The 15657-nt window shown below is 19.5% G+C and overlaps 1 protein-coding gene across 1 annotated transcript; it reads right to left on the bottom strand.

Annotated features, from left to right (window-relative positions):
- Nucleotides 1–558: 558 nt before the first annotated feature.
- On the bottom strand, nt 559–772 carry TrAFT101_009274 (uncharacterized protein; the record flags this gene model as incomplete). Its single annotated transcript, XM_066128600.1, has 2 exons — nt 559–594; nt 656–772. The coding sequence occupies 2 exons, from the start codon at nt 770–772 to the stop codon at nt 559–561; spliced, it is 153 nt and encodes a 50-aa protein (XP_065984720.1).
- Nucleotides 773–15657: the final 14885 nt, after the last annotated feature.

Raw genomic sequence — 15657 nt, 5'->3', positions numbered from 1 at the left:
GTCGCAATTGTAGCAATTACTGTACTGCGCCAGCTGCTTGAAAGGGATCTAGCTGCTATAGTGGACTAGGTTGTAACAATGTTGATGGCCATATTTGAGCAAAGCTGCGAAGCAGATTTGCGAAGGTGGCAACCGGAGAAGAGCTTATTCCAGCTTTGCTCGTATTAATAGGATAAAATACCAACGTTAAAGCGAGCTTAACAGAATAGCTGACCACTTTTGCGATATAGAAAGAACACCTTAAACGAGGTGCCTCGAACGATCCTGTTGACTACGATCAAACTAGGTGGCCTTGATTGGCGCAGCAGCTTTGCTCACCACTATGAACGATTTGAGCGGGCATCAAGAGCTTATGCAATGGGAACCAGCATAAGAGCGCCGTAATTAGGAGTATTTATACCTTCAGACATCAGATAATGAAACATACCAGGATAAGCATAAGACATATTTCGAACATATGTTTGGTTCTGGACCAGGTGTGTTCCTCATGGTCCATAGCATGGATCAGGCGTGTCGGCACACGAATACATATTCGCGCAGTTTGCACCACCTGACTCTTCAACTGGCGAGAACTATTTGTTCAACGCAGGCATTCTAAAGTCCAAGTGTCAAAAGTCTCCCATTTCACTCTTTAAAAGCAACAAAACCAACTTACGTATTCAGCACAGGCGTCTCTGGCAGCGATATCAGAAGCAGGGGCCTCAGGGGAGGCAACAGCAATAGGGGTGGCAAGAGCCACAGGGAGGAGAGCTAGAAGGATAGAAAATTTCATTTTCAGCAATAGTTTGAAGTAAGTGTGTGAAAGAAAGTAAAAGAGATGTTATATAATATAGGAGAGACCAGGGATTTTTATAGAAGTTAATGAGTGAATTTATTACATGCATTAATACTGTTCTCTGGCCCTAAATAAATACATCCATAACCAACATCAGTTATTCTAACTTAATCCACTACGCTTAAACCACACTGCAGTCTTCGCTCTTTATGAATAGAATCCATTGAAATAGAATACAAGTCTATTTTCATTCATGTAAATGCAGGGACAGTATTTTTTAAAATATCCACATAAAAGTAGCTCAAATACCGGATTCTATGCAAACCCCCATAGAACAATACTTAGAGAATCATTTACATATGTAATTCAAGCAAACAAACTCGTCAAAGACCTAACCACCCAGTATGAAGTTTATTGTCTTCGCACTTTTGCTGCTGGCTCTTGCTTCCAATCAGCAGTGCTGCAGCGAATGTAGCACCGCCGTCTTCCAACAATGTATGCAGAGGTGCGACGATTATCCCCTCTTTAGTAACTGCGCCTGGCAGTGCGCTATTACAAACCGAGTATGTCCAAAAGAAATTATATTTTCTGTTTCACCCTATGAGATACAAAAAATCAATTACTAATAGACGCTTTATAACTCCCTAGGACTTTTGCCTTAAGGCTTGCAAGACCTTATGCTAGCGTAGGCTTTTTGTTTGTCGCCAACCTACGCTCTTAGAATGCTAGCTTACCTCTTCCTGTTTATATGTCTACTATACTACTGGAGAAACTTAAGAGCAGAAAAGGTACATAGTTATTAAGTTATAGAATAAAAGAAAGGAGCGGTAATGAAATATTATAGTCGAAAATGTTGTTAGCAGTTAATATAATACTAATGCAGTAAATACATAAGCCTAGATTTTATAAGTACTGTATTAATACATACATATGTAGTAAGTAAATATAAGTATATAAATTAATTCCTTTTTTATTATCCATTCCTTTAGTGTATTGATCTGCATATCCCCACTTACAATACTTAAATTACTATACAATCTTTCTGTAGTACAGCACTACAGTATACTAGATATCAACTGCCTAAAGTAATAGATATAGACGTTAACATGTACATATGTATACAGAAGTATATGTTGCTTTAATGAAAATCCCATATGATGTCATTTAAAACACTTTCTCCTAATAATATAATTACCTTCCAAGTCCTCCTTATGTTCTCTCAAGAAAAACACCCATTTCCCTGAAATATCAACACCAAACTCTCCAAATATAATAAACTCTCTTACCCAAGCTCTATTATTTACATAAATAACTCAATAGCAATATCTGCCAACAACTAAAGATGAAGAGTTCTGTTATTCTTTGCCTCCTCCCTGTAGCTCTTGCTGCTCCTGTGGCTCCTTCTCCGTTATCTATAGGATATAATCCATTTATTAGTGGATATAATTACAATTGCTGGTCTAAATATGTAAGTTATACTTATTTTATTCTATTTTACTTTCCTCCAGTTTAAAAAACAACTATTTAAAGAGAGATATTAATACCTTTACTCTAGTATTCGTGCATTGCAGACAAGGGTAGTGGAAACTGTGAAAATAAATGTTCGTGCAGGGGTATATTCTTTTGTGACCCAGAGACAGGGCCGTATCATATGCAAAAATAGTCTGTGATTCCTTAGCTATTAGGAAAGGAAATTAAGTAAATTAAATGCATTAATTTATTTAAATACAGTTATATTAAACACACCTGCTCTATTTGGAGATTCCACCGTATTTTTTATTGAGGAATATATATAAATATTGAGTGTTTGACTTGGGAGCTAGGTAGAATTAACAAATGCCAACTCAAGCAGCTAGTTTTGCATAGATTATATCTACAAGCCCAAGAATCGCTTTACTTCTAATAGAGAGAAGAAAGCAGCAAATATCCTCCGTATAGTGACCTCTAGCTACCACAATGGTCTCCTTCCTTCAGGACCAATGTCTTCGTGAATTAAATGGCTCCTTGATGTCTTCTTGTTCCGTGGTCTCTACAGCCAGTAGCAGAGCAAGCTACATGTAGTCACCGATTCAATTGAGTGTGTTAGTTTGCGTGCTGAGTCCACAAGTGGTTCCCTTGTTCTTGATGAAAGTGTAGATGTTTTTTTGTGTTGTCTTTGCATGTATTATGCTAGTCTCTCTACCTCTCTCGCTGTTGTTTGTTTAATGTGGGTATGCAGTGTATACATAGATTTACATAAGGGATTGTGAGTGAATTACAAGCACAGACCATAATTTACTAAATCGCACAGGCCAAAGTTTGATCTAATGCACAGGCTGAATGTATTTGAATACACAGTACTGTCTATTGAAATGAGACATTTATTAAAATATATCAATATAACTTATTAGTTAACTTCTATATATAAAGCATCCTTGTTTCCTCCTTCGATAATAGGTTTTAGTATCTCTTACATCAACAACTACACCTCGAGTACAAACAACTGCCTTTATCAACAATACCAAAATGAAGTTTTCTTCTACTCTTCTTGCCCTCCTCCCTGTGGCTCTTTGTGACGAACCGTACACTAGATAGTTAGTATAGGGTAGATTCCCAAGGGATAAACCTAGAATAAGTTCTTTAGGTTTATGTTGGCGGATAGGTTAAGAAACCTATAGGCAATAATATTATAATAATAGTTATTAATAAAGATTAAAAGTGCTTTTTAATTTATAAATATAAAATTATATTAATAACTAGCTATTTAAGTTATTTAAATAAGCATAAGAAGTAAACTTATATATTTAATTAATTAAGCTAGATTATTTATAGATTTTAATAATTTATTATAAATTATTTTATAAAATTAATAATTTACTTATAGATTATTAAATTATTATAATAATTTAATAATTCTATTATAATTAATAAGTCAGTCTTATATTAATCTAGTTTAACTTACCTTATAGGCTTATTATTATAACTATAAAAGGCAGGTTATAATATAATACTCTCTTTCTATTAGTTTTATCTTTAAGACCTTTATAAATTTTAATATAAATAATATATTCTTTATTTAGTAAATATAGTTATTTTTTAATTCTTTTACTAATAGTTTTTAGTTTCTTTAACTAACTTTATTATATTAGATAAGATTTTAAAATTAATTTATTTTAAAACTATATATTATAAGTCTTTATTTAAATTAGTTATTACTAATATTAATAAAATAAATAAATATTATTTTTTTTATATTTTTAAAGGTTATTAAAAATATTTATTATTTTTTATTAATTCTTTTTACTGCTTAAAGTATATTAAGTTAAATTAATTATATTATAATATTTAAGGTTTATTTTTAAAGTAATTAAAGTATATTACTATATATTATTTTTATTTAAAAAATAAACTTAAAGAGGCTAAAGAAAAGTATTAATATATTAATATAAAAGTTAAGCGTTTTTATAAATAAAAGAAAATATAGTATAAAAAAATAAAATATATGGTTTTATAGGGTATTATAAACTTAAAGGAATTAAATTATATTAAGTATAAAAAAGCAGAGGCTGCTGTTTATTAGGCTGTTATATTAATGCTTAATTCTGCTGGCCTATTTTAATTTATTAATATTATTAATTAATCTATATTTAATTTAAATCTATTATTATTTTTATTTTTAAAAACTAATAATATATTTATAAAATTACTTAAGTATTTTTTTTAAGTTTTTTTTTAAAAACCTATAAATCTTTAAATAAATTATATTTTTTTTATTTTATAAAATATTTTTATTTATTTATTTTTTTATTTATTTATATATAATAAACTATATACTAGCTAGTTAATATAGGGTAAATTCTTAAAGGATAAACCTAAAATAAATTCTTTAGGTTTATATTAAAGAATAAGTTAAAAAACCTATAGATAATAATATTATAATAATAGTTATTAATAAAGATTAAAAATGCTTTTTAATTTATAAATATAAAACTATATTAATAACTAGCTATTTAAGTTATTTAAATAAATATAAAAAGTAAACTTATATATTTAATTAATATTTTTAAATTATAATAAATTAATATTAATTTCTATTAATCTTAAATATATATTAAAATAAATTAACTATAATTTATATTAATTTATTATTAATTAATGCATTAGGCTTAAGTTAATTTAATAATATTTATTTAATAGGCCTATAGTTATAACTATAAGAGTTAAGTTATAATATAATACTCCTTCTTTATTAGTTTTATCTTTAAGATTTAGTTATTTAATATATAAGTATTTATATTTTTCTTTAATAAATTATTTTCCTTTTTTATATTTTTTTTTTAATATTTATTATATTTTACTATATTTAAAAATCTAAAATTCTTAATTTTTAAAAATAAAAGAAAATTAATAAAAGTATAGCATTTACTATATTTATTTTTTTTATTTTATTAAAATAAAGCTTTATTATTTATATAAAAAAAAAGGTATTTAATACTTTACTTTAGTAAAAGATTTAAATTATTATTTTAAATATATAAAAAATTATAAGTTTTATTATAAGGCTTTTTTTATTATTTAGTAATTATTATAAATTTCTTATTACTAAAATTAATTAAATAATAAAGTTAAAGCTATTAAAGAAAAAGTAATATATTTAATAGCTAAAATTATTTATTTTTATAAGTAATATAAAGATTAAAAGAAAAAAGTAATATAAGTTATTTTTTATAGTATTAATAATTTAAAAAAATTAAAGTATATTAAGTATAAAAAAAGGGAGGCTATAAAGGCTATTTATTAAATTACTTTAGCAATGCTTAATTTTACTAGTTTATTTTAATTTATTAATATTATTAATTAATCTATATTTAACTTAAATCTATTATTATTTTTATTTTTAAAGATTAATAATATTTTTATAAAATTGCCTGGGTATTTTTTTTAAATTCTTTTTTAAAAATCTATAAGTCTTTAAATAAATTATACTTTTTTTATTTTATAAAGTATTTTTATTTATTTATTTTTTTATTTATTTATATATAAGTTATTTTATTAATTTTATATTTTTTTTCTTTATTTTAAATAATAATTTTATTTATAATTAATTTATTTATTTTTTTATTTACTAATGTTTTTTTTAATAATAAAATATAAAAAACAGCTATTTTTAACTTTATATTATTAAATAAATTTAACTTATAGTTAACTTTTTTAATTTTTTTTAAAATTTTAAATAATTTAAGTTTTTTAAAATCTAGTTTATTATTTAATTAATTTATTTTAATATTTAATAGCTTTTTATTATATAAATACTATAATAAATAAGCTATATTTTTTTTTTAAAGGGTTAATTCTTTAATTTTTATATAATTAGCTTATTATTTTATATAATTTTAAATAAACTTAAGTTATTTTTTAAATTCTTTTTATAATTTAATTATATCTTTAATTAATATTTAAGTATTTTTTATATTTAAACTATTATAAAATAGTCTATAGGCTTTTAATATAAATCTATAGTTAGCATAAAATAAAGTAACTTTTATAAATTTTAAAATAAAATTATTATATTAATTTTATACTATAGAAAGTTTTTTTACTTAATTATCTTATATAAGGTTAATATAGTATTATAAGTATACTTTAATAATTTAATTTATTTTTTTTATTTAGCTATTTATTTATAAATAATATATAGTATTTAACTTATAATAAGTTTTAAATTTAATTATTAATTTTTATTAAAATTTAAAAATAAAAGTATTTTTTTTATTTAATATAATTTTTATTAATAATTTATATTTTATAAATATATATTATATATAAAAATATATTAAGTTTTTTATAATATAAGATTTTTTATATAGTAAAAAATAAACTTATTTAAAAAGTTTATTTATTATTATAAAAATACTATTATAAACTATATTAATTAATAATTTCTTTAACTTTAGTAAATTAATAATATAATTAAATATAATAGTATATTAATTTTATTTAAAAATTAAAATAAATTATAATTTTTTATATAATTAATATTATTTATTTTTTATTTTTTTATATATATTATATTTTTTAATAACTTTTTTAATTTTTTATTTAAATTTTTTAAAATAATAATAATATAATATATAATTATAAATAGTTTATATACTTTAATATATTACTATAATTATACTATAATAAATATTTTATATTATTTTTATTTATAATTTTTTTAATACTTAGATTTATTTACTTTATTTTAAAAGTTTATTAATTATAGTTATTTCCTTAAAGAATTATTTTAATTATTAATTTTTAATTTAATTTTTAATTTTATTAAAAATAAAATTATATTTTTTTATAATAAATAAAGTATTAATTTTAATTTATTAATAATTTTTTTAATTATTTTTATATAGAATTTATACTTTAAACTTAAGAATTTCTTTAAAATATTTTTTTTTTTAGCTTAAAGTATTAGCTCTTTTATTTTTTATTTTTTTATAATAAATAATTTTATAATTAAAGTTTATTAAAAACTTAAAATAATAAGTTTATTATATAAAAAGTTATTATATAGTTATAAAGTAAAATATATTTTAATAGTTAATATAAACTTTAATTTTATATTTTATTTTTAAATAATAATATTACTATTTTTTAAATACTTTAATAATTATTAAAAATTTTTTATTATAAATAAAATACTTTAGTTTTAAATTATATAGTTTTTTTAAAAAAAAAGCTATTAACTTAAGTTTTTTATTTTTATTTTATTATTTTAAGGTTTTTTTTAAAGTAAAGTTAAAAGTATTTATTTTTATTTTAATAAATTTATTTAAGTTATATATAATAAATATTAGTTTATTTATAATAATATCCTTAAGTTTTTAAAATATTAATTTTATTTTATTAATTTAAAATAATTTTTTATTTTTTTATTTTTTTTTATTTTTTTTATTTTTTTTAAGTTAAATAATATTAATTAATAATTTTATAATTTTACTATATTTTTAAATAAATCTTTAATAATAATTAATAAATTTTAAAAAACTTTATAATCTTTTATATATTTTTAAAAGTTTTTAATTTTAAATAATAATAATTTTATTTAAATTTATTTAAACTTTTTTTAATATAATAATATATTTAAAAAATTTAATTTATTATATATAAAACTAATATTTATTTAAGTTAATAAAGAGTTTAATATTTTATAGTTTTTATAATATTTTATAAATATATTTTTTATATTTTTTTAATATTCTTAAGAAAATTAAAATATTATTAATATAAACTATTATAAAGTTATTTAAGTATTTCTTAAGAATAAAGTTAATTTTTTTTTAAAATAATATTAATATATTTATAAATTTTTATAATATAATTAAATATTTAAATAATTTATATTTTATTTTAAAGGCAGTTATTTATTTATATTTTTTTTTTATTTTTATAAGTTTATAAGCTTTTATAAAATCTAAGGCTATAAACTAATTTATACTTTATAACCTTTTTTTAATTTTAATAATTAATAATAAAGGTATTTTATTTTTAATTATTATTTTATTAAGCTATTAATAGTTAATAATTAAATAAAGCTTTTTATTTTTTTTTAATATAAAAATAATAAAGTACTTTACTAAAGAATTTAATACTTTAATATATTTTTTATTTAATTATATTTATAGCTATTTTTTAAGTATTTTAAGCTTAATTTTATTAAAATTATAAATTTTATAAAGCTTTAATAAAGTTTTATTTTTAAAAATAATTTTATAATTTTATTTTAAATAAAATAATAGTTTTTCTTTAAATATTTATTAATATAATTTTTTATATTTTTAATATTATTATAATATTTTAGCTAAAAGCTTATTTTTATTAACTTTAGCTTATTTTTTTACTTTTATTAATATTATATTAAATTTAGCTAGTTTTATATAATATTTAATAATAATTTTATTAATTTATATAATTTTTACTTTTTATTATTAATTATTATATTATAGTAATATTAATAATTTTTTAAAGTTAAATTTAACTTTTTTATATATTTTTATTTTTTTAACTTTATTTTTTTTATTTTATTTTTTTTTTTTAATTATATAAAAGGTTTTAGTTATAGATTTATAAGTATATTTTTACTTTCTTTACTTCTTTTTTAGCTTAATTATAACTTTAAAGAAATATTTTTTTTTTAAATTATTTTTTTTATTTTTTAATTAATTATAAAGTTATATTTTTTTAATTATAAATATTTTAGTAAAATATTATAATCTTTTAAATTTAATATATTAAACTTAATATTTTTAATTTAATTAATAACTATTATAAGGAAATAATTAGTTTTATAGGTAATAGTTATTTTTATATTTATGCTTATAATACTAAAAATAATTAATAATATTTTTTTAATAATATATAGTATTTTAAGCTAGTTTATTAGGCTATTAATAATTAAATTATAATTTAAACTACTATTTATATAAATTTTAATTAATTATTAGTTTAAATATTTATTAATTATTAACTTTTTTTTAAATATTTTAATTAAATTAATAATAATTATATTTAAAAGGCTTTTTTATTATATCTTAAATTAATACTTTTTATACTATTAATATTTAATTTAATTATTTTATTTTTTAATTATTTAATAATATTTCTTAATTAAAGTTTTATTTTTTTATTTTTTATTAAAATAATTATTAAAGTTATAGTTTTTTTATAAAAGTTTTTAAATTATTTAATAAAACTAATATTTTTTTTTATAATATTTTTTATAATATTATATATTATAGTTTAAAAAGTAATTTATTAAATAATTTTATATTTTAACTTTCTTTAATTATTTATTTTATTAATTTATTAATTTATTAAATATATATATTTAGCAGTATATATTATTATATTCTTTTTAATAATATTTTTTATAATTTTTATTAAAAGTATTAAAAATATTATAAATTAAAATATAAATATAGGTATCTTTAAGGTTTAATTTAATAGCCTTTATTTACTTTTATATTTATTTTAAATTTATTTTTTATAATAAATATTCTTTAAAATATTATTATTTTTTTTTTTATTTTTCTTTTTTTTTTACTTATACTTTTAAAATATATATATAATTATATTCTTTATTTATTAATTTATAAATATTATATTCTTTATAGTTATAATTAAAGTTTTAAAAATAATAAAGGTTATATTAATATATATAAAATAAAATTAATTTATTTAATTTTTATAGTTTTTTATAATAATAGTTTATATTTTATAAATAATATTATAAATATTTATATATTTTTTTATTAAACTTTAAGTAAGTTTTATTATATTATAGCTTTTAAAAACTATATTAATAATATTTATAATTATTAATATTATTATTATTATATATATTTTTAAAAGTATTTTTATATTTTATAAAAAAGTATATATTTAAAAAAGTATTAATTTATTATTAATATTTTTTATTAATTTTATAAAAACTATATTTATAGATTTTTTTATTTTTATTATAAATAATTTTATTTTTATTAATTTTTTTATTTAAAAATTTTTATTTTTTTATAAATTATACTTTTTTTTATTTTTTAAAATATTTTTTAGCTAATTTATTTTTTTTTTTAAAAAGTTTATATATAGCTTTTATATTTTATTATTATTTACCTTTATAACTATATTAATATTTTTTTATAAATCTATAGTTTAAGTATTTTTAGTATTTATAGTTAAAGTTTTTTAAATAATAATTATGTAACATTCTAATCCTATACCTAGTATAGGGTAATTAGTTCTTAAAGGATAAACCTTTAATGTTAGGTTTATATTGGCAGAAAGATGTAAGGGATTTTATAAGCAGTTTTAATTATATAGCTGATAACTTTAGATGTGAGTTTAATTTAATTTTTATATAAATGCTATATTAATAATTGATTATTTAAGCTATATTTAATAAGTATATTAAATGGTCTTATATAGTAAGTTGTTTTATGGTTATTACTTGTATAAGTTGTATTATACTTAATGAGAATGCTTCTTTAAAGTTGTAGTTTTATTTTATGAGTAGGTATATATTTTGCTGAAAATATATTTTTTTTATTATAATTGGTTGTCTTGTCTGTGGTTTACTTAGAGGTATGTATTAGAGGGATTTTATGTAGTTGGTTTGTAATATGATGCCCTCCTTCTGTTAATCTTGTCTTTAAGGCCTAAGACTATATAAGATTTTGTTTTTCTTTCTTTTGGTAGTAAGTAACTGTATTTTTTTATAATGCCTTATAGTATTTTTAAATAATGTTTTTTAGTTTTTAAGAGCTTGATTAATTATTGTAAAGCAGTAATAATAGTTATTAAGATTATTAAGGTTTTTATTATGCTTTATTTTTTTTATAATTTTTATGGCTTGCTCTGTAAAATGGCGATAGGGTATAATAAATGTTTAGAATATATTTATAGAGGTTGGATGTATAATGGAAATGGTATTTCTCTGGCTGTAGGTGAGTGTTTTTTTTTGGCTTTTAATAAGTGTGTATTTTGTTAATTTATATTTTTAGTATAGTATTTAGCAGCTGAAAAGGAGTGTTTGAATGCTGCTAAGTGTTAGGCTGAGTGTAAGTTTTTTAAGCAGTAATAGAAATTAATAGAGTATTAATAATAGTTAATGTTATTATTTTAATAAATAAATGAGAGTTTTATGTAATTATTATATCTTTAGGAGCAGTATTAATAGATTAATGTGCGGGGTAAGTAAATACTTTATTGCAGGGCTTAGTTTTTTAATAAATTAAATAATTTAAAGTGTATTAAGTTAAAGGTAGTAGTGGATATATAGCTTAATAGTGGTGTTAATATAATTAATTAGAACGCAGTGCTTGCTGATTTAGGCCTAGTGTTTAAAGAAATTTCTTTATTAGTGCCTGAGAGCTGAAGTGCTTAATGGGCTTTTATAAGTTCTTAAGTTTTAAGTATTTTTTTTATTTAATGAGGTATTTAATGTTTTAGGTTTTGGAGTTTTGGCGTATAGCGATAATGTTTTTAATTTTGTATTTTTTTTTTTGATTTTCTATAATAATTTTATCTAAAATAGGCCTTTTGGTTTCTTTGTTAATCTATGCTTTTTTAAGTTGTGATATGTAAAAGACTGGATTTTGTATTTTTATTGTGTTTGGTAAGGCTAGCTTGTAGTTAACTTCTCTGATTTGTTTTAGAATTTTATAAGGTTTTATTTTTTTAATGTTAAGTTTATTACTTGGCCTGTTTGTTTTGATGTTTGGTAGTTTATGGCCTTGTAAATGTTGTAGTAGGTAAACTATATTTTCTTTCTGGAGAATTAATTCTGTAATTTTATCTTTATCTGTATATTTCTTTATGCACTTATTAATAAATTTAAGCTATGTATATATTTCTTTGTATAGGTTAATTATTAATTTAGCTTGTAGTTATGCTTTTTTTAAGTTAGGTCTATCTTGTAGTGGTTTAAATGCTTTAGGCGTAAATCTATAATTTATATAAAAAGGTATTATTTTTATGGATTCTAATAGTGTATTATTATAGTATAATTAAGCTATTAGTAGTTTTTTAACTTAATTATTTTATGTAAAATTAATATAGGCTTATAGGTAAGCTTTAATAATTTAATTTATGTATTTGGTTTATCTGTCTGTCTGAGGGTGGTATGTAGTGCTAAGTTTATAGTTTATTTCTAGTTTAGCTATAAATTCTTGCTAAAATTTAAAAGCGAATGTTTGTCTTTAGTTTAAAATAATTTCTTTAGGTAGTCTATAATTAGCGGTGATTATTTTTATGTAGGTATAAGTAAGGTCTTTTAATAAGTGTAACTTTTTATATAGTAAAAAGTAGGCTTGCTTTGTAAGTTAGTAGACTACTATAAAAATACTGTTATATTATATTCCTGTAAATAGTTCTTTTAATAAGGGTAGATTAGTAATATAGTTAAAAGTGATTGATTCTTAAGGTTGTTCTATAATAGGTAATGATTGTAGTTTTCTATAAGGTTTATGTCTTTTGTCTTTTATTTGTTAGTATATATTGCAGTGTAATATAATATACTTTATATATTCTTTAAGCTTTTTAATGTTATAGTATATTAGAACTTGGTTATATGTTTTTATTATATCTTTATGTTTATGCAGTGGATGTTTGTGAATATATTTAACTACTTTTTTTTATAGTTCTTTAGGTATTTAAATTTTTTTATGTTATTTAGGGTATTTTAAGTTTATAGTGACATTTTCTAGGTATTATTTATTTTTCTAGTTTTTAATAAATTCTTTAATTTCTTTAAGCATGGGGTTGCTTTTTAAGACTTTAAATATTGCATGAATTTATACTTGTTTAATGTTTTTATTATTGTTAAATTGTAGTGCTTGTGCTGTATACTTAAGTACTTCTTGCTTATAATTAATTCTTTTGCTTAATGTATTAGCTTATTTATTTTTTAATTTTTTGTAATAAATAAGTTTGAAGTTGAATTGTAAAAGGAATTTAAAGTATTTAATTTGTTGGCTTGATAGTTTTTATGTGGTGGTGAAGTAAGTAAGGTTCTTGTAGTCTATAAGGATTGTAACCTTATGCTTGCTTTTATAGCAGTAATATCTTTATTTTTTAAGTGCTTTAATAATAGCTAATATTTTTTTATTGTATGTAGCGTATTGTATCGCTGGCCTATGGAGTTTATGTAAGAAAAATGCAATGGGTTGTAGCTTGCTGTTTTCTTTAGGTTGACTTAATATTTCTTTTATTGTAAATATTAATGCATCTGTTTTAATTATGATGGGTTTTTCTGGGTTAAATATAGTAAGGATAGGTTCTAATGTTATTGCTGTTTTAAGTTTTTTAAGGGTTTTCTGCTATTCTTCCCTTTATTTAAAAAGAATATCTTTTTTTATTATATTTATTAATGGAGTAGCTTTTTGTGTAAAGTCTTTAATGAATTTTTGATAATAGTTGGTGAGTTTAAAGAATGCTTGTATTTCTTTAAGTATTGTAGGCGTTGGCTATTTTTTAATTGCAGTAACTTTCTTGGGGTTTATGTAGATTTCTTTTAGGGTGATAATATATTTAAGAAATTTTATTTGTTAAGAATAAAAAATATATTTTTTAGGATTAATAAGGAGTTTTACTTCTTTAAGTTTTTGTAGTATAAGATGGATGTATTTTTTATGTTCTTTAAGGGTCTTTGAGAAGATAAGGATGTTGTTAATGTAAGCTATTGTAAAGTTGTTTAAGTATAGTTCTAATATATAATTTATTTTTTTCTGGAAAGATGTAGGTGTATTAGTAAGCCTTTATAGTATAACTATGTATTTGTATAATTTATATCTTATAGTGAATGCTGTTTTTTATTTATTTTCTTTTTTTATTTATGTAAGCTTATAGGCTTCTGTAAGGTTAAGAGTTATAAACTACTTTTTTTTATGTAATTTATTTTTAATTTATAAGATTAATGGCAAGGGGGTTTTATTTTTAATAGTAATTTGATTTAATTTATAATAGTTAATAATTAATTAAAGTTTATTGTTTTTTTTTAGAATGAAGATAATAGAATATTTAATAGGTGATTTTAATATATAGATATATTTTTTTTATAGTTGTATTTTAATCTATTCTTTAAGTGTTTTTAATTTTTTTTTACTTAAGTTATATATTTTATAGAACTTTAGTGATTTTTTTTTTTTTAATATTATTTTATGGTTTTATTTTAAGTGCAGTGGTAATTTTTTTTTTAACTGGTTGTTAAAGAGTTTTTGATATTTCTGATATTATTCTAGGATTAATGCTAATTGTTTTTTAGGAGTAAGTTTCTTTATTTTTAACTTATGTAATTTTTTATTAAGTTTTATTAGTTTTTGGCGTAGGATAGTAATATGCCTTTGTGTATAAATTTATTTTGTTTTTTCTTTTTTTTAATAGTACTGAGGAGGGATATCTAAAGGGCTGAGGAAAACCTTAGGCTTTTGGCGACTTAGTTCCTTTTTTAATGTTTCTGCATTAGTTTTATTTAGAGTACTTCTGTTATTGCGCCAATAGATTTGGCCTGTTTTTTATTTTATGTTGGGTTTATATTTGTATAATTAGGGTATTCTTAAGATAAGGTTATATTTTAGGATATTAGCTATATTATATATTATATTTATAGTGCAGTTGTTAATTTATAGCGGCAGGGGATTAGTCTATTGCTTTATTTATTTTTTATTATATTTAAAGGTTTATCCTTTGGCATGGAAAAGTTAATATAGTTTTTTTTTCTTATATGCTAGTAACTGCAGGTGTATTATAGTTATAGCAGATATATAGTTGCTTCCTGACCTACTGTCTATTAAAATACTAAGTGAATTCCTATTTAGTAATACTGTTAAGATAATTCTTTTGTTAGGGTGCTTTTTTTCTTTTTTATTATTGTATTTTAAGTTAATAATATCTAAGTGTTGTAAGTCCTTTTGCTGCCTTTTTGTAGAGGACTTTAGTAGTTTTTTAAATAGTGTTAGTTTTTGATTTTTTTATCTGTATGTTGTAAATATTTTATTTTATTGCAGTTTTTAAATTCTTTTTGTTGGTAATCTAGTTTTACTTTTTTAATTTTTTCTTGCTTATGTTAATTTTATAGTTTTTTTAATTTATGTATTTTGTAGGATTGATTAGTGTATTTGAAAAGGTTTGTTTTGTCTGGATATTTAAGGGGTTTTAAAATAATTGTCTTAAGGGATTAGTATTGTTGGGTAGCTTTTTATATAAGGTAGTATAAATTGTTGTGAGGCTTTAATATTGTGCATTAAGGGATGTATGTTAGAAAAACATTCTTTTTGGTTTTTTATTTAAAATGCTTTATGTATTTATAAGTAATGCAATTAGTTTAACTGATCTAATGATGCAGTGGATATACTGGG

The sequence above is a fragment of the Trichoderma asperellum genome, chromosome 5 (assembly GCF_020647865.1).
Source record: "Trichoderma asperellum chromosome 5, complete sequence".
In the NCBI taxonomy this organism is placed as follows: Eukaryota; Fungi; Ascomycota; class Sordariomycetes; order Hypocreales; family Hypocreaceae; genus Trichoderma; species Trichoderma asperellum.
This window is presented reverse-complemented; position numbering and strand designations above follow the sequence as displayed.